General features: G+C 35.1%; 1 protein-coding gene across 1 annotated transcript; it reads right to left on the reverse strand.

Annotated features, from left to right (window-relative positions):
• Nucleotides 1-3,033: 3,033 nt before the first annotated feature.
• ZDBF2 (zinc finger DBF-type containing 2) lies at nt 3,034-24,452 on the reverse strand. Its single transcript, XM_032638532.1, has 5 exons — nt 23,531-24,452; nt 22,748-22,826; nt 21,091-21,195; nt 16,822-16,949; nt 3,034-10,574 (listed from the first exon to the last, which is right to left on the reverse strand). The coding sequence occupies exons 3-5, from the start codon at nt 21,148-21,150 to the stop codon at nt 3,452-3,454; spliced, it is 7,311 nt and encodes a 2,436-aa protein (XP_032494423.1). The 5' UTR covers nt 21,151-21,195; nt 22,748-22,826; nt 23,531-24,452; the 3' UTR covers nt 3,034-3,451.
• Nucleotides 24,453-24,768: the final 316 nt, after the last annotated feature.

The raw sequence follows: 24,768 nt of genomic DNA on the forward strand, positions 1-24,768 counted from the left end.
CATGTAATAAATTATAAACATAGAGAAAAGTGAAAGTTCATGCTTCAAAGATTCAGCAACGAACTAAAGTTCATCCTAGACAACTCCTTAGTCAAGGTAAATAATTTAAAATACTTTGGGAGAAATTTTTAAATATGTATTCTACAATCAAGTATAAGAAGAACAAAGGAAACATTAAATATACTGTTACTTCCCTACTATTTACGGTCTCAGTGAAGTATAAGGAAATGTTGAGACTCTTCCTCAGCCTGTAATCTTCTTACGTTGACATTTTGATGTGTAATTTCTTAATTACATGATTTTTCACATATTTCCACATTTTTTTCTATACATAAAAGTCCTTTAGTGAAAATGAGCTTCCATCTTACATTTTTACTCTATTAACTTTTTTATATAAAGAGAAGTCTGTTGTTCATCTTAACAATATAATCCTGGACCAAAAAACTCCAAAAGTCAATACTGCTGAGGCCAAAGGCACTGACCTCACTGACATAGATACACTCTTCCATGTTTTCTCGTTCTTTAAAACATACGCTATGGTATTGGAGGCACCAAAGTTCTCTCTTCCAGTAGGTGTCAAATAATGATATAGATACTGCCTCCTGAACTCAGTCCTGTTCACTGACTCTTCCAATACAGGTATACAAAGTAAAAAGTTGCTAACCCACCACTCCACCAAAGAAACAGTTGTTTAATTTTAATCCTTTGAAATAACTACTTCATTGAACATAACCTGCATATCTTTGGTTAAACTATTTTCTCACCAGCATCAACATTTATATTTCCCTATTTATTATCTCTAGGACCATTTATAAAATGAACTTCTGTTTTCATTAATCTATGATTCCTTAACTATTCCCAGATAAAGTTCCTAACATGAAGAGAAAGTAGAGGCAAATTTCAATTATTTGATCAATTTTATCTTGATAACTTTGAAAACAAACTTACTCTTTAAATTGCATTATAAAAAATACATTACTCTTCACATTAGTTTTACATGGAAATATATAATTATTTGAATATTTAAATATAGTTTCTCTTTAGCAAAAAAACCTGTCACTCAGAGCCCTAGTTACACAAAAAAGTTAAACGGACAAATCCAAAACACACTTCACACAACGTTGTCTACATACTGCACAATTTGGAACAATTATAGTAAACATCTATGCAAGATACTGAACAAGGACAAGATTAATAAAAATATTCACTATGGTTATAATTTGATTTTTTACTATTGAAAGAATTTAATGCATACTTGAACACACAAAAAACATCCAATTTTTACCTAATATGCAAATTAAGCCAAAACAAATTTTGACAAAGGGGCACTCTTGTATCCTACCAAATTCTGAAAGTTATTCACTATTTATTTAATTTCAATTATAACTTTTACAATTTCAAGTTTTCAAGCCTGTCTAAAATAATAATGATTATAGGAACTTAGTAAACATTTCCAAAATGTTTTAAAAAAATCATCAGGACTATTTTATACTTTAATTCAGATATAAACCTTTTCCTCTAAAAAAAAATGGTACTTGGAAGTTTCCAATGTGAAAAAGGTGGTATTTTTTTTCAACTTCAAGTTTTTATCACTTGAATTATAAGAACTATTCTCTGTGCACGATGTAATCACAATAGATATGATACATCATAATTACATGGTACGTTCTTTCCGTATGATCTCTTGCTTTTAAACTGACACTAAAAGATGGCAGAATGCCTACCAACAATACTCAAGGGAATTATGTGTCTACTTCACAAGAAAAAAAAAACAATACACACAAATAGAATATTTTTATGAATTAGCTGCTTGTTTACTTCCTAATCAGTAGGACAGTTTTCTTTCTAAATTCAGATTGGAGGATTAAACTAGTGGTTTACAGATATTTTAAGAAAGGAAATTAAAATATTTGTATATGAGGCAAAGTTGAAGTTGCTTTGGAACTAAAAGTATAAACATTTGTCCATTTTTTTCAATATCATTACTGTTTTAAATTTACAAGTACAGAAATTACAACATTACACCATAACATACCCACAGGTTCAATAATGGCCCCTGAAATAAAACTACATTTAGAAACCAACTGTTACACTATACTTAATTCTAAGATAACAAATTTTTATCTCTGAAATCATGGTACACTGATCTAGTTTCAAGAAAATATGGTTTATACAATGTAGTAGCTGAAATTCATGTTTCCCTTTAACATCAGTGATAGAAAAGGATCCAGGATCCTCGGCTTAACAGGATAATTATCTGTACCAGCTCAACCAGTATCCCTGAATAAAGGATCTAAAGATTTTCTGAGTACCTCAGACCTAAACTGCATATCTTGACATTTTTATGTGAACTACCAAAATCAGTTAGCAAATTGAAGTAAAGCCAAACCAATGCACAAATACAGTTTTTCACTTGCAAAATGGGCCACAACTTAAGTTATCAGTTTTTATTAGATCTTTTGAATTATTAAGATTATAACTTATTAATAACAACAATTAATGATCTGCCCAAATTACCAAACTAGTCATTTCGGTTCAAGCTATTAAAAAGGATATGGAAACATCTAAAATATTTTTAAGAGATAAGGCCATAAGATAACTGGATTCTCACATTAAACCACCAACCCTTCAGGTGGAGGGGAAAAAAGGTGGTAGAAAAGCATAATCACACTGGCAAGATCATTTTCCCCTTAAGGTCTAATAATGCTAAAGAAAAACCTGCAGAGATTGCATGTACGCATGTGTCCAAATGAGGAAAGTTAGATACCTGCAGATTCAGTTTAAATGAAGAAGGAAGAGTTTGTGTTACGTATGTAAAATCACCAGGCAGTTTTTTAAACTGGATTAAAGTTTATGAAATCTCATTCTCTGGAATGCTTTTAAAAGAAAGATAAATTATATTTTGTGTGTGATTATTTAGGTTAATCCCACTCAAAAGCTGAGATAATCTATTAGAGTTTCTTCTTTTTAATTATCCAGTTAGAATATGATATTGACAATGCCACTCTAAAACACACAGAAAATAACTACATATTCATTTGTTCCAATTTTTAAAAAGTAAAAGCATTTTATGTTTGCCACATCCATTTTTGCAATAATATAACCTGCTGACATGAGAGACACAATCATAAAAAATAAATAAGAGGGACATGATTTGAGGGAGAAAGTTGTATATACTGTGCTAAATTATGTGATATAAATTAAGATGAAGCTCTTCCACAGCAAATGGACAAAGGAAGTTTTTTAATTTGAAAAAAAAAGGACCCTAAACACTAACTTTAAATTAATATAAAAGTTCTGAAAAATAAGTCTATAGCAAAATAGTTGAAGGTGCATTTTTTTCACCAAAGTTAGGAAAGCTATGTACACTAGGTACCAAATATATTTTCAATTGAAGTACTGAATCCTCAACTAGCCCTTAATAGAAACACCTCTAGTTTACCTCATTACCTCACAATTTGTTAGAGAGCCGTGTTCTCATTCTATCAGAATATGGTACACCAGAATACAAACTTCTCAAAGCATATGTTCTAACAGGTCTAGAAGGTTTTCTTTGCTGTCTTCTAGGGCGTTTTTTATTACCATTCTTCTTACTTCCTGCAACGACAGAAGAGCCCCGCACTGGTTGCTTGGGAGAAGAGCTTGCTATAGCTCTTGACTGCTCTTCAGCTCCAGCTGATGGAATCGAGGCATTTGAAAGAATTTTAGCTGGTCTCTTTGCCTTCTTTAACCTACTGACATCAGATTTTTTCTTCTTAAGATGCATCCTAACGAAAGTGCTCCTGGACCAATATTTGTGACGCAAAAACACAGAGTATTTTGGAATATACTTTTTAATTATATCACTTAGTTTGGTCTGAATCCAAATCGACCGTTTTTCTGAAGCAATTCTGGTTTTTTGCCGGGGAATAACTGGTCTACAATCTTCTTTGGGAAAACCTGGCTTATTATTAGTTGTCACCTTCCTTCTCTGAATTTTCCTTTTACTTTCCAAAACCTTATTTCTAATTGATTTCAGAGAAATTTTGGCAACATCATGATTTAAAAGAGTTGACTGGAAATTACTTTCTTTTGAAACCTCACTAGAATTCAAAATCTTGGATTTTTCCAGAAACACAGATTCACTGGCCTCCTGATGTGCCATTAATTCACGTCCTACTGACACTGTCATAAAAGGTGCTGAAGCAGAGCTTTGTACATAAGTATCATCATCTCCTGCATTAGAATTTAGGTGGCTAAAATGAATTTCCACACAGTTATTCTTGTCAGGCCCTGGTACTTCTATGTTCAAAGAAGGATCAATTACAATCTGTTTATTCAATGGGTCATAACAATTAAAGGAACTCTGGTTAAATTTGTACTGTATGCTAAGATCCCAATTATTTCTACTACCATGCCTCCTTTTAGAGAAGCTGTTGGATTCACCTTTCTTCAGCTTAATATTTGAAGAAAGAACATAAATTAAGGCATTTGGTTGCAAAGGCTTCAAAACTGTAATACAGGACTCAGGAAATTCAACTTTTCCAATTTTTACTTTCTTTCTTGTTTTTCTGTCATTCTGTAAAAGTAAACGCTTCCTTACTGGAGAGTCTTTCTCTTGTCCAGTTATTCTTCTTTTTGTCCCTGGGTGACTTGCAAGATTGGTTTGAGTTCCATGGCTGACTTTTATAGCCTGGCATGGAGAAGCCACTCGGCATGTTTGTTCAAAATGCTTCTTTGCTGAAGGATAATGGCTAGGTTTATCTAAGGCCATTGAAAAGTCATCAATATCTGAAATACCACCTGCATTATCATCACAATCCGAAAGAACTTGAATTGATGTAGTGTCCTGACTGAGGTCACTCCAGGTAACCTTTTTTCCTTCACTCGATTTTTTTTTTTTAATTTTCCTGGTCTCACAGTCATCATCAAAGTAACAGTGGAAACGACCTTTCTTAAATTCCTTCACGAGAGCATTAATTTTCACGTCACCTTCTCTCATTATCTGAGACCATGTTTTCCCCACAAATGAAGGAGGGACATGAGGCAAGCCTTCAAGAACTGGTTCATCAGGATCATTTTCTGTGACTTCCTTTGCTTTTTCCAGGTTCCGTATAGAATCAACCATGGGAACAGAGCCTGAATGGGAATTATGGTTTGTTTCTTTCAGGTCAAAAGACATCTTCTCAAATAGGTCTATTTTATTAACAGCTTCTTGAGGCTGGTCATTGTCAGACTGAAGAGAGGGATCACATTGAAAATTCATCCCAGAACCACAAGGTTCACAGCTCATACTTTTTAGATCGGTATGTTTTAACTTCAAAAGGTTTTCTTTATCAGGCATTTGATGAATCACCAACTCAGGAGACTCATTACAATCCACTGCAGAAACACTAGATTCACAGTTCTTATCTTTTAGGCCAATATTTTCGACATCTTTCCAAAGGTTGACTCCTTTGTTAGCCTTCTGGCGTTGCTGAGTCACTGGCTGAGAAGTCTCCTCCCGTTCAAAATTTCTTTTAGGACGATTAGATTGACAGCTCTTATCTTTGGGGTCAATATATTTGGCCTTTTTTTTCCTAGGCTCTTGTGACTGGGAAGTCATGGACTGATGAGAGGCATCAATTTGAAAATTTAGTTCAGAAATATAAGGCTCACAGCTTGTCTCTTCCAGAATAATATAGTCTTGCTTCTGGTTTACTACTTTAAAGGTCTTTTTGGAATGGTTTGTCACTGATTGAGGATATCCTAGTTCAGAATCACAAGAGTCACAGTTCTCATCTTCTGGAACAAAACTTTCTTCATTTATACAGCTGATTTCATTGACAGTCATCTGAGGTGAGTCAATCACTGGCTGAAAATGGACATCAGAATCTGAAATCATTTCACAATCGTTATCACTGGTCATCAGGTCCACAAATAGCATCTTCTGAAGATCTGCTTCTTTGTCTGACACTTGAAGTTCGTTTATCACTATTTGAACAGGAACATCAGAATCACACATTAGTTCAGAATCACTAGGTTCACTGACTCTTTCTTCCATGCCAAGATGCTTTTCCATCTGAAAGTTTACTTCTTTGCAAACCACTTGAGGTTGGTCAACTTCTAACTGAAGATGAACACCAGAATCACATTTTATTTCAGAAACACTAAATTCACAGTTCTTATGAAGGTCATGATCCTTCTCTTGCAAGTTTATTTCTTTGACAGCCACAGGAGAATGCCCAGCTATGAAGTCAACATCAGAATCATAACTTACTTCAAAATCACCTAGTTTATATCTCTTATTTTCCAGGTAAATATGGCCTTCCTCCCAAAGACCTATTTCTTCAACAGCTTTTTGAAGCGGTCTAGTCACTAACTGAAGGGGATCATCAGAAACAAAACTTATTTCAGGACCACAAGGATCATTGCTCTTATCTTCCAAACTGGCTTTTTGCTCTTCCAATATGTGTGGTTGCTCAACCACTGATTGGAGATGGGCATTTGAAACATAAATGACTTCAGAATCATTGGGTTCATAGCTCTTAGTACACAGACAAACATGTCCCTCCCTCAGAAGATTTATTTCTGGAATAGCCTCTTGAATTTCATTAGCCACAGACTGAAGAGGTTCATCAGAAACAAAATTTATTTTTGAATCACTAGGTTGGACCACCTTATCTTCCAAGTCAACATCCTCCTCCCAAGGGTTGATCTCCTTAACAACTTTAGTTTGGCCAGCCACTGACTGAAAAAGGACATCAGAATCATACACAATTTCAAAACACTTAGATTCATCTCTCTTATCTTCCATGTCAACTTCATCCTTCCAAAGGCTTACTCCTTTAACAGTTTCTCTAAGCTGGTTGGCCACTGACTGAAGGGGGTCAACAGAATCAAAACTTATTTCAGAGCCACAAGATTGATTGTGCTTATCCTCTAGCTCAGTATGCTCCTGCTCCAAAATAGTTATCTGAGCATGATCAACTACTGACTGAACCAAGAGATCAGAATTCAAACTCATTTCAGAACCACTATATTGGCTGTTCTTATCTTCCAAGTACACATGACCTTCGTTCTTGAGGTTTATTCGTTTAACAGCTACTTCAGGTTGATCAGACACAGACAGAAGAGGAACATCAGAATTATGTATTAATTTAGAAGCATTAGGTTCATCAACCTTATTCTTCTGGCCCATATCCTCTTCTTTCCACAGGTTTGTTTTTTCAACCACTTCTTGAAATTGTTCAGTCAATGGCTGAAGAGGGTCATCAGAATGAAAAGCTATTTTACCATCACTAGATTCATTGTTTGTATCTTCCAGATCCACATGTTTTTCCTTCAAAAGGGCTAGTCGAGGTTGGTCAATGACTGAATGAAGAGGGGTATCAGTACCCAAATTTTTTTCAAAACCTCTAGGTACAGTACTTTCATCTTCTGGGTCAACATGGTCCTCCTTTAAAATGGTTATTTGAGGTTTTTCATTCATTGACTGAAGAGGGACATCAGAGTCCAAAGTTATTTCAGAACCACTATATTCATCACTCCTGTTCTCTAGAACAACACGTTTTTCTTTCTGAACATCTATTTCTTTAACAGCTATTTGAGTTTCAGTCATTGAATAATCAGAATCTAAACTTATTTCAGAACCACTAAATTTAGCACTTTTACCTTTTAACTTAGCATGCTTTTCTTTTTGAAGCCATAGTTCTTTAACAACCACTTCAGGTTTGTGAATCACTGACTGAAGAGGGATATTGGAATCCAAACTTGTTTCAAAAACACTTAACTCATTACCTTTATCTGCTAACTTTACATATTCTTCTTTTTGGTTTACTTCTTTAATAGCTATGCCAGGATGATCAGTCACTAAATGAAAAGAAATATCAGACTTCATACTGCTTTCAGAAACAACAGGTACACTACCCTTACTTTCTAAGTGTATAATCTCCTCTTTCAGAAGGTTTCTTTCTTTAATGGGATCTTCAGAACATCCAGTCACTGAACGAAAAACATCATAATCAAAACTTAATTCAGAACCACAAGGTTCATTTTCCTTATTTTCTAAGGGTGCCCACTCTTCTTTTTGAGGATTTAGCTTTTTAACAGCTTCTTCTGGGTAGTTAACCACTGAGTGAAAAGGGATATAAGAATCCAAACTTATTTCAGAACCGGTGGGTTCATCATCCTTCCCTCCTAAGTGTATATACTCTTCTTTCTGAATGAATGTTTCTTTAGCAGCTACTTCAGGTTGATAAATCCCTGAATGAAGAGGTATATCAGAATCAAAAGTTATTTCAGAAACACAAGATTCATTACTCTCATTTCCCAGATCAATAGACTCCTCCTCATAAATGGCTACTTGAGATTGGTCAACTTCTGAGTGAAGAGGAATATCAGAATCAAAAGTTATTTTGGAGCTAATTGACTCAAAGCTCTCATCTTCCAGGTTAATGTGCTTCTTTCTTATTTCTTCAACATCCAGCTCAGTATACTCAGTAACTGACATAAGAGGAGGATCGGAATCAAAACTCAACTCAGAACTGGAGCACCCATAGCTCTTAACTTCCATATCAACATTTAACGCTTTCAGATTCATTTCACCACAATCCCCCTGAGGTTGATCATTAGCTGATCGATAAAGAGAAGCATGAGAATCAAAACTTAGATCAGAAATGCTAGATTTAACACTCTTATTCTCCAGGTCAAGAGCTACTTCCTGAGCGTTTACTTCTGTAACTGCCACTTGGGATTGGTCAGGCACTAACTTAGCATCTGTTTTCATCAGATGAAAATTCATCTCAGGACCATGAGACCCACAGTTCATATCCACAACGTCATTCTTCTCTTTCAGAAGATAGATTTCTTCAACAGCCCTCTGAGGTTCATCAGTCATGGTCTGAAGAGAGACATCACCATCAAGATGTGCTTTAGCACTACTAGGCTTACGATCCTTATCTTTCAGATAGACAAGCCTATCCTCCAGGTTTCTTTCTCTGACAGCCAGTTGAGGATGGTCAACTACTGACTGAAGAGAAACATCACAATCCAAACTTGTTTCAGAACAACTCGATCCATAGTTCTTATCAACCAAGCTAATGTGAACCTTCTTCCAGAGTTTTGTTTCTGTGACAGCCACTGGGAATTGGTCAACCACTGACTGACGTGAGAAAACGGAATCAGCACTTATTTCAGAGCTACCAGATCCATAGTTCATATCAACCAAGCCAACGTGTGCCCCCTTGGGAAGGTTTACTTCTTTTTCATGCTGTTGGGGGTAGTTATCAGTTGACTGAAGTGAGGCATCACCATGAAAATTCATCTCAGAATCACTAGATCCATAGCTTTCATCAACCAGCCTAATATGCATTGCCTTCTGAACACTTACGTCTTTAACAATTACTTGAGTTTGGTTGGAAGTCAACTGAAGGGAGCCATCATAATCAGAGCTTATTTCAGAAACACAAGATTTATCGTTCTTATACTGCAAGTCAGCATGTACTTCCTTTAAGAGGTTTATTTCTTCGGCAGTCACTTTAGATTGGTCCGTCAGTGAATAAAAAGAGGAACTGCCATCAGAACTCATTTCAGAACCTCTTGATTCACAGTTCTTATCTTCTTGGTCAATTTGCTCCTCCTTCCAAAGGTCTGGCACAGCCTCTTCATGGTGATCAGATGCTGACTGAAGACAGCCACCAGTAAACTTCATTTCAGAACTCACTGAGATCTTCTGTTCCAAGAAGGCTGACTTGTTAAAGACCAAATGCTTTCCTTCTTGGGTATGATCCATATTAGGAAAGAATTTCTCATGATGCTTTGGAATGCCATCTTCAAAGATTCCTTTATTAGAAGGCATGTCAGTTTTATTCAGGTTGACTGTTGGGTTTACTGTAAATCTGGAAAGAGATTCCAATTTTAAGAAGGCTTCAGCACCCACACATTCATGGACTTTAGAGCCAGTTGACAAAGTTTTACCCTGAGATTTCACATCTTCCTGTATAACCAATTTATCTGAATTTATACATAAAGATTTCCTGTTTGATTCTTTAGGTTTCTGATAAGTTATTGAAGAAGTTTCTGGATGGGATGATAGCATAGGGTTTCTAGAGCCCCTGTCTAGCTGTTTAAAGTATTTGTCAACTTTGTTTGGGTCACATTTGTTAACTGAATCCAAATGGGATCCTAGTGGTAACCCAGTAGTAGCATTAGTTGTAACTGGTCTTTCATGAGAACTTTCAGGTAAACAACTAACAGGAGCATTAGAAACCACTGATGAATATATTACGTTTTGTCTATTATTTGTAGCATGACCAATACCAACTGGGTTAAATTCTTTCATATGGCTCCCAATTTTATGAATGAACTCCAAGGGCTGCTGCTGTCCTTTCTCCAGTTTTTGAATAACCGATGGCCGAATTGAAACACTCTGTATATATTCCTGAGATTTACTAGGTTTAGAATACAGCTCTTCAACAGGTTCAGAAGCCTTGGAAGACATCTCTTCTCTGACTCCAGTAGCATCCTCAGTCATTATTTCAGGAACAAAATCGTCATTCGGAACCACTCCAGAAGGTGACACAGTAGTCATATGAAGTCTCTCATTTTGCATTGATCTAAAAAGCAAGGGGGAAAAAATCCATAAAAATACTCTAACATCTGTTTAAGATTTTTATTAAATGCATAATAAATGTTATTTTCTTCCTACCCTGGGCAAGATTCCTAGAAGACAGAGTCTCAAATTAAAATTAATTTTGTAATATTTGGCTAAGAAAAGAAAGGAAGGCAGAATCATAAAATCAAACAAGTTGGAAATCCCAAAAAATTTTCATCTGTATTCATGTGGGTTTAAAATTAACAACTAAATAAATAAATAAAATTAACAACTAAATCACAATCTGTATTTCTACTCATTTTAAACTAATTTTACAACAAAAAAGGCCTCCAAAAATGTAACCATTAAAGGTTAAAAACCACTCTTTTATATAACTCTTATGCTAAAAAGGAAAACTTTTTAAACTATCTACAAACAAAATAAATAACTATATATTAAATCTATGAGATGATCAAAATGAAAACTTCACACTTTTAAATTTCCCATTAAAATAAGAATTAGTAAACAGAAATTAACTAAATGAGCATCTAATTCAAAAAGACAGAAAAATAACCAAATCTCCCTACCTCAGGAAAATTGAAGATATAAATTAAGAAAAAGACAATAAATAGGAAACAAAAGCAAAGCAAGAGCTGATTTTCAAGAAGTCTAAAATAATAGAAAAACCAACAATGTCTAGACAAGGGGGGAAAGAGAGATGAAATTTTTTAAAGATGAACTATATAATTCAGAAAGCTTATAAACATAAGTAATGTGGTACTGGCATGGGATTAAAACCATTCAGTGAAAGAAAATGGTATTCAAAATCCAATATATAGATATAGAAGTAGATGTAGATACACACACACAAATACAGGAATTTTATGTTACAGGTGATGTTTTATATCAGTGGAGATAATTAGTATATTTAAAAAATAAGTACTGCTATATACCACTTATAAAAATAAATTCCAAGAAGATTAAAAATATTTAAAAGAAGAGAAAAATGGAATTAAGAAAAAGACATGAAAGAAGCCATAAATAAAAATTCTCCTTAGATTGTGTCAAAATGTTTCTTTCTATATGGTAAAAAATAACATATAGTTGATAAACACATGATAACAGAGTTGATAAACACATGACAGATTCTGATATTTAAAATACAAATAACATTTAAAATACAAAGAACTATTATTCATAAATATTGCATACAAACGCAAAATATACAAACAATTCAATGGAAAAATAAGCAAAGTATATGAAAAAACAATCCATAGGATAAATATATTTCTAATAACTATATAGCAAGAGAAATTCTACTTTACTCATAAATAAATAAAGGTTAATTAAGAGACACTTTTTGGCCTATTATTTTAGGGAGAAAGAAAGAGGTTGATAATTGCAATGTTGGCAAGAGTGACAGGAAATGAGCACTGTCATATACTACCGGTGCATATACATATATATACAATTGATGCAATAAATTATATATAAATTGGTATAGCCTTCCAGGAAATGTCTATCAAGAATTAAAATTTTCTTCTCTAAATGTCTGGTAGAATTCACCTGTGAAGCTGTCTGGTCCTGGACTTTTGTCTGTTGAGAGTTTTTAAATTACTGATTCAGGGCTTCCCTGGTGGCGCAGTGGTTGAGAGTCCACCTGCCGATGCAGGGGACACAGGTTTGTGCCCTGGTCCAGGAGGATTCCGCATGCCACGGAGCAGCTGGGCCCGTGAGCCATGGCCACTGAGCCTGCGCATCCGGACCCTGTGCTCCGCAATGGGAGAGGCCACAACAGTGAGAGGCCCGCGTACGGCAAAAAAAAAAAAAAAAATTACTGATCCAATTTCATTACTGGTATTTAGTCTGTTCATATTTTCTATTTCTTCCTGGTTTAGTCTTGGGAGATTGTATTGATACATTTCTAGAATTTGACCATTTCTTCTAGGTTGTCCATTTTATTGGCATATAGCTGTTCACAGTAGTCTCTTATGATCCTTTGTATTTCTGTGGTGTTTGTTGTAACTTCTCCTTTTTCGTTTCTGATTTTATTGATTTGGGCCCTTTCCCTTTTTTTCTTGATGAGGCTGGCTAAAGGCTTATCAATTTCGTTTATCTTTCAAAGAACCAGCTTTTAGTTTCATTGATCTTTTCTTATTTTTCTAAGTCTCTATTTCATTTTTTTTATTATATCATTTTCTTAATTTTTTTTTGGCTGCATTGGGTCTTTGTTGCTGCACATGGGCTTTCTCTAGTTGCGGCAAGTGGGGGTTACTCTTCGTTGTAGTGTGCAGGCTTCTCATTACGGTGGCTTCTCTTGTTGCAGAGCACAGGCTCTAGGCGTGCAGGCTTCAGTAGTTGCAGCATGTGGGCTCAGTAGTTGTGGCACGCGGGCCCTAGAGCATGTGGGCTTCAGTAATTGCAGTGCATGGGCTCAGTAGATACAGCACGCAGGCTCTATTGTGCGGGGCTTCAATAGTTGTGGTGTGTGGGCTCTGTAGTTGTGGCTCGTGGGCTCTAGAGCTCAGGCTCAGTAGTTGTGGCACATGGGTTTAGTTGCTCTACGGCACATGGGATCTTCCCAGACCAGGGATCAAATCCATGTCCCCTGCACTGGCAGGCGGATTCTTAACCACTGCACCACCAGGGAAGTCCCTATTTCATTTATTTCTGCTCTGATCTGTATCATTTCTTTCCTTCTACTAACTTTGGGTTTTGTTTGTTCTTCTTTATCTAGTACCTTTAGGTGTAAGGTTAGGATGGAAAACTTCTGAATCAATCTCTGAGGCCACCATCACCCTGATACCAAAACCAGACAAAGATACTACAAAAAAAGAAAATTACAGACCAATATCACAGATGAATATAGACGCAAAAATCCTCAACAAAATACCAGCAAACAGAATCCAGCAACACATTAAAATGATCATACACCATGAACAAGTGGGATTTATCCCAGGGCTGCAAGGATTCTTCAATATACTCAAATCAATCAATGTGATACACCATATTAACAAATTGAAGAATAAACACCATATGATCATCTCAATAGATGCAGAAAAAGCTTTTGACAAAATTCAACATCCATTTATGATAAAATCTCTCCAGAAAGTGGGCATAAAGGGAACATACCCCAACTTAATAAAGGCTATACGTGACAAACCAAAGCTAACAACATGCTTAACAGGGAAAAGTTGAAAGCATTTCCTCCAAGATCAGGAACAAGACGAGAATGCCCACTCTCACCATTTTTATTCAACTTAGTTTTAGAAGTCTTGGCCACAGCAACAAGAGAAGAAAAAGAAATAAAAGAAATCCAAAATGGAAAGGAAGAAGTAAAACTGTCACTGTTTGCAGATGACATGATACTATACATAGAAAATACTAAAGATGCCACCAAAAAAAACTACGAGAGCTCATCAGAGAATTTGATAAAGTTGCAGGATAGAAACTTAATATACAGAAATCTGTTGCATTTCTATACACTAACAATGAACTACCAGAAAGAGAAATTAAGGAAACAATCCCATTCACTATCACATCAAAAAGAATGAGACACCAAGGAATACATCTACCTAAGGAGGCAAAAGACCCGTACTCAGAAAACTATAAGACACTGATGAAAGAAACTGAAGATGGCACAAACAGATGGAAAGATACACTATGTTCCTGGCAGAATCAATATTGTTAAAATGACCATACTACCCAAGACAATCTACAGATTAACTGCAATCCCTATCTAAATACCAATGGCATTCTTCACAGAACCAGAACAAATAATTTTAAAAGTTGTATGGAAACACAAAAGACCCTGAATAGCCAAAACAATCTTGAGAAAGAAGAACAGAGCTAGAGGAATCACACTCCCTGACTTCAGACTATACTGCCAAGCTACAGTAATCAAAGCAGGATGGTACTGGCACAAAAACAGAAACATAGATCGATGGAACAGGACAGAGGGCTCAGAAATAAACCCACGCAGACTTCCCTGGTGGTCCAGTGGTTAAGAACTGGCCTTCCAATGAAAGGGACGTGGGTTTGATCCCTGGTTGGGGAACTAAGATCCCACATGCCACAGGGCAACTAAGCCTGCACACCACAACTACTGAGCCCGTGTGCTCTGGAGCCCATGTGCCACAACAAGAGAGAAGCCCACGCACTGCAACGAAAGATCCCGCATGCTGCAACTACAACCCGTCACAGCCAAATAAATAAATAAATAAAAAGAAAGAAACCCATGCATTAATGGTCAATTAATCTATGACAAAGGAGGAAAGAATATACAATGGAGAAAAGATAGTCTCTTCAATAAGTGGTGCTGGGAAAACTGAACAGCTACATGTAAAAGAATGAACTTAGAACATTCTCTAACACCATATACAAAGATAAACTCAAAATGGATTAAAAACCTAAATGTAAGACCAAATAATATAAAACTCCTAGAGGAAAACATAGGCAGAACACTCTTTGACATAAACCGCAGCAATATTTTTTTGGATCCATCTCCTAGAGCAATAGAAGCAAAAGCAAAAATTAACAAATGGGACCTAATTAAACTTAAAAGCTTTTGCACAGTAAAGGAGACCATCAACAAAATGAAAAGACATCAGGCATACCCAAATTTAGGAATATCCTACAAAATAACTGGCCAGTACTCTTTTAAAAAGTGTCAAGGTCTTGAAATCAAAGACAGACTGAGGAACTACTCGAGATTAAGGGAAAGTAAGGAACTGTGACAACTCAATGCACTGTGTGGTCCTGGATGGAATCTTGGTCCAAAAAAAGGACATTAGTAACACTACTGACAAAATCTGAATCAGGTCTGTAAATAGTATGGTATCAATGTAATTTCATGGATTTGATCACTGTACTGTGGTTATTTTAGATTTAACATTTGGGGAAGCTAGGTAAAAGTTACACAAGAATTCCTTGTACCAGTTTTGCAGCTAAATTTTTGTAAGCCTGTAATTATTCCAAAATGAAAAGTTAAAAAATAAAAAATATTTTTAATGTCCATAAACTTTAGCCCCAAAGTTCAAATTCTAGGAATCTACTCCACAGAAAAAGTTGCATGTACAAATATGTTTGTTGAAGCATTGTTTATATACACTATAAACTGGTAATTTATACTGACCCCAAGATAGGCTAATTCCATCTTTCCACCAGCTAAGAAACCACATAATTTTTTTTAACATCTTTATTGGAGTATAATTGCTTTACAGTGCTGTGTTAGTTTCTGCTGTATAATGAAGTGAATCAGCTATATGTATACATATATCCCCATATCCCCTCCCTCTTGCGTCTCCCTCTCACCCTCCCTATCCCACCCCTCTAGATGGTCACAAAGCACCGAGCTGATCTCCCTGTGCTATGTGGCTGCTTCCCACTAGCTATCTATTTTACATTTGGTAGTGTACATATGTCCATGCTACTCTCTCATTTTGTCCCAGCTTCCCCTTCTCCCTCCCCATGTCCTCAAGTTCATTCTCTACGAAAACCACATATTTTTTTCCTGACTTTTTCCCATTAAAACTTTTTCGCCATTTACTAAGTTCTAGGTTGGTGACTTGCAAAGCGTTCAAGAAGTTTATCCTTTTTTCTGCTGCTAGTGCTGAACTCAACTAATTCTGCACAAATGTGCTAATGATCTATTTTGCCTTATCTTGTATAGCTGTAGTTGCAAACTCACCACAGTACATAATCTGATTTTCTACCAAAGTTCTTCTTTAACATAGGACATTAACTTTTTTAAATGTTATCAAAATATTTATTTTTATTAAAACCAAAATAAATTAATACAAGAGTAAGCTATCAAGATACTAACAAATTATAAAAAGAGCCAATTCTATTTGACAAAATAGCAAATAGTTCCATTAATGTGGAATTAACTTAGTTTTTACCTTAACCACCCTTACTTGGCTACTGTCACCAACTTTCTGGTTACTAATCTCGTAAAAGTTATGTTTGCTCCCACCTTTTTACCGTGTTTAATCCTGTGACATCCTTACAAAACACCTTAATGATATATAATTATTTATTGGCCTAAGACTTTTCTTTAGAAAAAGCACAGTGTAGTCCATAACTTTTAGAGTGAAATTTCTTACCTAAGCTAGGAAAAATTTTTAAATAATTGCAAAGGTAAGTTACTAGATAAAATTTCACGTTATATTCCTTGATTCACTTTAGGAAGTATTAGAACAATTAACACAAACACTTACTGTAACATATAACTAACTCTGTGCTAATATTATTCCACTCAGTTACTTTACCTGCTTTCTTGATAATGATATGGGTGGTGCCTCAGAACATCCTGCAAGAAACGATCCATCAAACTAGTGGTAGCCATCCATTGTCTACTCTGTGTGGTCAAGTATCTGTGCTGATCACTGGATATATGCTATAAAGTAAAAAGAAAATGAATATTTTTAAATGGGTAATACTCATTAGTAGTGAGAGTGTCACAATATAAATTCATTATACACCTTGTAGAAGTATAAATTAATATACCCTTTCTATAAAGCAATTCTAAAATATGCATCTAAAAACCATAAGGGGGTCTTCCCTGGTGGCGCAGTGGTTGAGAGTATGCCTGCCGATGCAGGGGACACGGTTAGTTCCCCGGTCCGGGAAGACCTCACGTGCCGCGGAGCGCCTGGGCCCGTGAGCCATGGCCGCTGAGCCTGCGCGTCCGGAGCCTGTGCTCCGCAACGGGAGAGGCCACAGCAGTGGGAGGCCCGCGTACCGCAAAAAAAAAAAAAAAAACCATTCTGTTTCTCACTTTCTGTACAGTATTCAATAAATTACATGAGCTACTCAATTATTATAAAATAGGCTTTGCATAAATGATTTTGCCCAATTGTAGGCTGATGAAGTGTTCTGAGTAATTTTAGGGTAGGCTAGGTAAGCTATGATATTCAATAGGTTAGGTGTGTTAAATGCATTTTCAACCTAAGATATTTTCAAATTACAATCAGGATGTAATCCCATCATAAGTTGAGGAAGATCTGTATCATCTTCCTCTCTGTGGCTTGCCTTTTCACTTTCTTTTGTGTATGTGTGTGCATTTAATTTTTAAATTTTTCTTAAATTTCTCTCAATGGTCATAGTTTTCTGTACAAAAATCTTATACGTATTTTTTACACATATTCCTTAAAAGTTGATGATTTTTGATGCTGTTGTAAATATCTTCTTCAAATCTCATCTTCTATGTGGTGTTTATATATAGAAAGACAATTTTTTTATTCTTTTTTTCTAACTATTTTTTATTGAAGTATAGTTAACTTACAATGTTATGTCAGTTTTATGTGTACAGCAAAGTGATTGCTATACATATATATATTTACTCTAAGAAGACAATTTATTTTTATGTTGGCCCAAAGGTTTTTAAAAATCACTTATCAATTCTAATAGTTCATCTAAATATCTTTAGGATTTTCTTTGTGCACAATCACACTGTATACAAATACTAACAGTTTTATTTCTTCTTCTCTAACCTTTATCATTTTCTTTTCTTTTTCTTTCTTTATTTCCCTGACTAGGACCTCTGATAAAATATTGAATATAGTTTAATTCAAGCATCGTCTATTTTCACTTAATTTATTACTGATACATTTGTAGTTAATTCTTGTTTTTATTTTTTTTTGTTTGTTTTTATTTTTAAATGTTTTATTATTCTATTCTTGCCTACACAGTGTCCCTATTTCTTTGCTTTCTTATTTTCTTGTGGACTACTTTTTATTATTCCAATTTTATATAGACTACAAAGATCTATATTTTATATAGACTTTTTCCTAGTCTATTAGTGGTAACAGACTATAACATGCAACCCTGACTGATCAAAAGTACTTGTTACTTTTACTCTCTCTCTCTTTTTTTAATTTGGCCATGCCTCACGGCATGTGGGATCTTGTGGGATCTTTGTTCTACTGACCAGGGATCAAACCTGCACCCACTGCCTTGGAAGCACTGAAGTGCCAAGTCTTAACCACTGGACCACCAGGGAAGTCCCCACTCTCTTCTTGAACAATGCAAGGTCCTTAGGTATTAGCTCAATTTACTCCCCTTCCAATTTATATGCCACTGTTGTTAATTTCACAAGATATTATTCATTTACATTGCCCACCTATATACCTTTCCATTGCTCTTCGTTCCTTCCTGTATCTCTGAGCTTCCAACTGGAATCATTTTCCCTCTACCTGAAAAACTCTTTTTAGTACTTCCTTTAGTAAGTGTCTGCTGGTGATAAATTCCCTTAATTTTTGTTTCCTGAAAATATTTTATTTCACCTTATTTACTGAGTATAGAATTCTAAGTTGTCAGTTGTTTTCTTTCCTTTGGCTTCCATTATTTCTGTTGAATATTCTGATCAATATTCAGCTAGATCTGGGCCCCATATGTCTTCACTGGCTTAGTAGTTCACCAAAGCTTTGAATCATATATATACATATATATGTGTGTGTGTGTGTGTGTTTTTTTCAAGCTTTTATAGTTAGTACAAATTACCTCAGCTATCATCAACAGAATCTTTTTAAATGTCAGTTTAGTACAGGAGTATCCAAATGTCTAAAAATTATTATTCTAAACCTTAAGCAAAAAAATTATACTGAATGCTTATTGACTAGAACTTGTAGTTAAAGCATAAACATGTTTTATCACTAGCAAAAGTTCAACAAATAATTTTCCATTCAAGTGATGATAGAATTTCTCAATCATGAGAGAAATATTGAAGAGAACTTGAGATTTATTATCTGCCTCCTCATGTTTATAACCAGCATTAAAAATTATTTCTTTTTTAAAAAGGCACAGATGTAGAAATCACAATAATAAAAACTCTTCCTAGTATGAATTTAAGTGTCTACTATTAGATCAGTAAACAAAACAAATGCTACTAAACAGCATGATTTTTATATATTATAAACTTGTCTTAGATATCATCAAAGATCAAACAGTTTAGCACTAGCAGAAGCTTCATTATATGATTGCTTCACCTATGAGACAATTCCACAGCTGAAGAAAAACTTGAGAATCTTCTAAGTTAACAATCCTGGTCAGAAAGCTGCAGCTACTATTACCATGAATACTTATTTCAAAATCTTCATACTTGATGTTTCACAAACTCTTCCAACAAAAAGAAGAGAAAGGAATACTACTCAACTCATTCTATGAAGTCAGTACTACCCTGACACCAAAAACAAACACATCACAAGGAAAAAAAGCTACAGATGAGGACTTCCCTGGTGGCACAGTGGTTAAGAATCCGCCTGCCAATGCAGGTGGCACAGATTCAATCCCTGGTCCAGGAAGATCCCATATGCTGCAGAGGAACTAAGCCCTCACACCACAGCTACTGAGCCCGCGTGCCACAACTACTGAGCCCACATGTCACAACTACTGAAGCCCAAGCACCTAGAGCCCGTGCTCTGCAACAAGAGAAGCCACCACAATGAGAACCCCGTGCACCGCAAGGAAGAGTAGCCCCCGCTCGCCGCAACTAGAGAAAGCCCGCACGCAGCAATGAAGACCCAACACAGCCAAAAAAAAAAAAAAAAAAAGCTACAGACAATATATCTTATGGATATATATGCAAAAATCTGCAACAAAATACTAGCAAGCCAAATCCAGCAACATATAAAAAGAATTATACACCATGACCAAGTGGAATTTATCCCAGGAATGAAAAATTGGTTTAACATCCAAAACTCAAACAGTATAAATGCTATAGACTGCACTGCGTCCACCCCTCCCACCTCCGCCAAATTCTTATGTTGAAGTTCTAACCACTAATGTGGCCGTATTTTTAAAAGACAGGGCATCAATCTTCAAGAACTTGGATTAGGCAATTTTTTTTTAAGGCAATTTTTATGACACCAAAAACACAAGTAACAAAAGAAGATAAGACAAATTCAACTATAGCAAAAATTTAAATTTTCGTGCATCAAAGCATAAAATTCAAAGTCCTTACCTTGTCTTACAATGACTTACAAAATCTAATGCTCTGAATTCTTCACCTGTCACTTAACTTCCACCCCCCACCTGACCTCCACTGCAGCCACATCGGCCTCCTGGCTTTTAGTTAGCATGCTAACCACTCTTCTGCCTCAGGGTCTCTATCCTTGCTCTCCTGTCCCTCTACCCAGAAATTCTTCCCCCAGATATAAGCAAGCCTGGCCCCTGCATTTCATTCAAATCTCAACTCACATGTCACTTCCTTAACCTTACCTGGCCACTCTACCTAAAATTGCACACTCTTCCCTATTTTACTTTCCTCGCAACATTTATCACAATCTGACATACTATGTACTAAACTTATATGACTACTTACTTTCTGTCTTACTGCACTAAAGTATAAGCTTCATGAATAAAGGAAACTGATTTTGTTCATGGCCATATCCCTAGAAACTTAAACAGTATCTGCCCATTAGTAGATTCTCAGTATAGTCTGTTCAATGCAGGAATAAATGAATTTAATTAAACGTAAAAGAAGGGAAAGTTACGACTAGGTCCTTTGTGGTACAACCATAGTAATAGGATCTTCTCACCTGTTCCAGGTTATTATAGTGCACACAGCAATAGCTGCAATATCCTTGTCTGTTCTGCATATTGAATAACCAAAGTCAGATGGCTATTGTCCTTGAACACTCAAACTGGAAAAAAACAAAAATGGCAAAAGCACAGTAATTCCTTATTACCATAAGGAAAATAGCTATGATAATATCAGAGACCAGAAATTCATTCTTGGGTCCTACCCACTCATATTTCTAATAATTGTGAAAACAGACAAGGCTACCATGAGCTACTGAACCAATCAATGAGCCTGGAATAAAATGAGACCTCTGAATCTTCTTTTCTTTTTTAATTGAGGAATAGTTGAGGCACAATGTAAGTTTCAGGTGTTCAACACAGTACAATTCACAATTTTTAAAGGGTATATTCCATTTATAGTTATTATAAAATATTGGCCATATTCCCTGTGTTGTATCCATGTAGCTTATCTATTTTATACATAGCAGTTTGTACCTCTTAATTCCCTACCCTTATCTTGCCCCTCTTCTCTCCCCTCTCCCCGCTGGTAACCACTAGTTTGTTCTCTTTATCTATGAGTCTGTTTCTTTTCTGTTATATTCACTAGTTTATTTTTTAGATTCCACATATACGTGGATATATGTGATATCATACAGTATTTGTCTTTCTCTGAGACCTATGCATCTTCTAAAAGAGTAGTGTGTTGCCAGTATTTGAAGCCTAGATGACTACATTTTTTATTGATTTTCTAAGTTGTTAAGAGTTATCAGAAAGTGATTCAGTATTGAATACAGTACTCAATTTATAAAGACAAATTACTATTTCTAAGTTGTTACTATAGTATATTTACTATACTTTAACAAAGCTTATTAATTTTCCCATTATGTTTCTACACAAAATCCCAGATTATGTGAACTCTCAGTGTCATATATAACATCTTATTTCTCTAGCATGAGAGTAAAGATACTACATTTATTTTCTGCTTAATCCACAGAGGCAGATTTTAAAGTAATTTATCCAACAAAGTTGCTAAAAAACAAAATAGCAACTAATACAGCCTCTGAAACAAAAGACATTTCTCTTCTGACAATTACATAAACCAAACGAATATGAAGAATTTTTTTCCAACTAGTGCAATAAGATTTCTCTACAAATAAAGAATAGTTTCCAAGTTTCTACCCTCCTCCCCAAAACTATAATCCTTCATCATTACATACTGCATTACATACTGGTTTCCAAACCAGGCTGAATATAAAAATCATACCCCAAAATTCTGATTTAGTAAATCTGAGAATAGAGCCTAGAATTCAGAATTTTTTTAATTTCCCAAGTAATTATGATACACACACAACTTATTCACATACACAAAATATAACAAACTTAAGTAATAAATTAAATACAATGAGTTTTTTTGCTGTTTTGTGAAAGTGAAAATAGGATTTTAAGAGATAATTTCATCAAGGTTTTAATTCTAATTATTTTAAACACTCTTATCTGTCGAAAAAAATAAAGAGAATGATCCTATAATGTTATGAGTGTTTCTGATAAGATTATCCTGCAACAGAAAACGTTTATTCATTAAAATCAATGTTCAAAAATTGAAACGACAGCCTTAAAACCAATAAGAATAGAAAAGCTTCATTAAATCAAAATGCTATCATAACATTCACTTACCCATTACTTTTTATTATGAGAAACTTTGATAGTTTCTGACTTCTCACTTATAGGGAAAATAAATCAATTAAACCAGCTTCTGAAATAAAGAATATATAAGAAATTATTTACTTAAAATTTCGTCTTTTTTCCATTAACTTACGTCACTTATTAACCTGAAGCAACAAAATGAAAGAAAGTTTAAGTTGTATTCATAGATGTGGCAATTTTCAGGCTGAGAGAACTCTAGAGTTTAAACCTGAACTCTGAAAATCATTAAATAAACTTTTTAGTGCTTTATTTAAAATATAATTAAAACATTCATTGAATAAAAGGCAAAATGAAAGCATGAGTCTAACATCACACACACACACACACAAAATTTAAAAACTTTAAATATTTTTTGATCTTTAACCCTTATGGACTTTAACTCCCATGGCATTATTACCTGCCATTTCATCATCTCTAGTGCCATGCCACAATGAAACAGAGCTACAATAAACCAAAAGCACCTGTTGGCATTTGGAAAAATTCACATGCTAAAACCCCAAAAACGTATGGAATCAAAATCCCCTGGTGGGAAGCCAGGCACATGCATATTACACATATTTAAAATGTTCCAAGGTGATTCTGATATAGGTTGAACCAATAATACGTCATTTTTCATGTACTAACAAAATTCTTAAAGAGATCATTTCTTTGGGGCCCGAGATTACATTACTTTACATGACCAAATGGGTCTTTTTATACAAACTCTGAATTCTATTGGTACCTGGTATTTTTATAAAGTAACAAATCATTTACCTTGAGCAGAAAAGGTCAGATATTTCATCAGCTATATTTAGTCCTGGCAAACATCTATAAATTAAAATAAAACTGTTTAACAAAAAATGATAAGCCCTATGAGTGTCTACCATTAACCAAATTAAATAAATACCCTCGTCACAATTTAAGTTTGAAGACTGACACGATTATGTTTCCAGTAAGAGGAGAAAAACTACTAACTTTTGAACACAAAGCACTTTACATACTATGACGCACTGAATCCCACATGACCTCTTAAGATGTTCTGGAACAGAGTAACTCTGAGGGTGCATATAACCCACCGTCAAATACTTCAGATCTCTGGGTTCTGGGAACAGTAGCTGTAAGAACGCGAGGCACACCTGTGCCTCTGGTAGGGTTAAGAACAGAGGCCATCAAACCCAAAATGAGCTTCATGAGAAACTTTTCAAAGAAATATTTATGTGAAACTTAAGTTTGAGTCCTGAACTAACTACACAACTCTTAGCTTTTGTGTTAGTTTTAATTAAAAAATACTGTCAATTCCTTATCACCTATCTATATCAATTGACAATTAAGCCAAATTATCCATTTTTTATTCGTCCACATTGCCGTGGGCAAAGTGTTAACCCCCCTACCCAGGATCACTGGTTAACAAGAAATTCCAGCACTTGAACTCAACACTTGACACCACTGTATGATCAAGGAATAAACATTTAGCACCTATCCTGTGCAGGGTTCTATGCTAGGAGCGTCAAGGGATAGAGAGAAATATAATACAAGCTTTCTTGCTCTCAAGAAGCTTAGATGGAATTGGGAAATAAATGCAAAAATATCAGGTGGTATCTGAGAAATGCCTAGGCACAAATAATAAGTGCAAATAGGTTTAGCTGGAAAATTCAGTTTTAGCTGGAGGAACCAGGGATGTCACGGTGGATATGTTTTTTTTAACTGGACATTGGAAACTGGGTAGAATTTGTTTACACAACTGTCAGGAAAAGCTATTCCAAGTAACAAAGAAGCAAAGTATAAAAGCAAGAAAGCACAAGATACTTTTGGAGATAGTGAATTGACAAATTCATGTGGAGCTAAGTTTTCATTTAAGAATTTAAGGGGCAATAAAGCAAGAAAAGTAGACTGAGTTTTGACATGATAAGATTTAAAAGCAGACTAAAGATTTAGACCATATCTTCAGGCAGTGTATAAATTTTTTGGAAAGCAGTGTACTCAAGGAGGGCTTTAAGAAAATTCTGGAACAA

This window comes from Phocoena sinus, chromosome 7, assembly GCF_008692025.1.
Source record: "Phocoena sinus isolate mPhoSin1 chromosome 7, mPhoSin1.pri, whole genome shotgun sequence".
NCBI classification, from domain to species: domain Eukaryota; kingdom Metazoa; phylum Chordata; class Mammalia; order Artiodactyla; family Phocoenidae; genus Phocoena; species Phocoena sinus.

Excerpts from the sequence above, each read along its gene's own strand:
- ZDBF2 (XM_032638532.1), bottom strand. The coding sequence starts at position 21,150 with ATGCAGAACAGACAAGGATATTGCAGCTATTGCTGTGTGCACTATAAT. Across the intron at positions 16,950-21,090 it reads ACTATAATAACCTGGAACAG|CATATATCCAGTGATCAGCA; the intron begins GTGAGAAGATCC and ends TTTACTTTATAG. Across the intron at positions 10,575-16,821 it reads TATCATTATCAAGAAAGCAG|ATCAATGCAAAATGAGAGAC; the intron begins GTAAAGTAACTG and ends CTTGCTTTTTAG.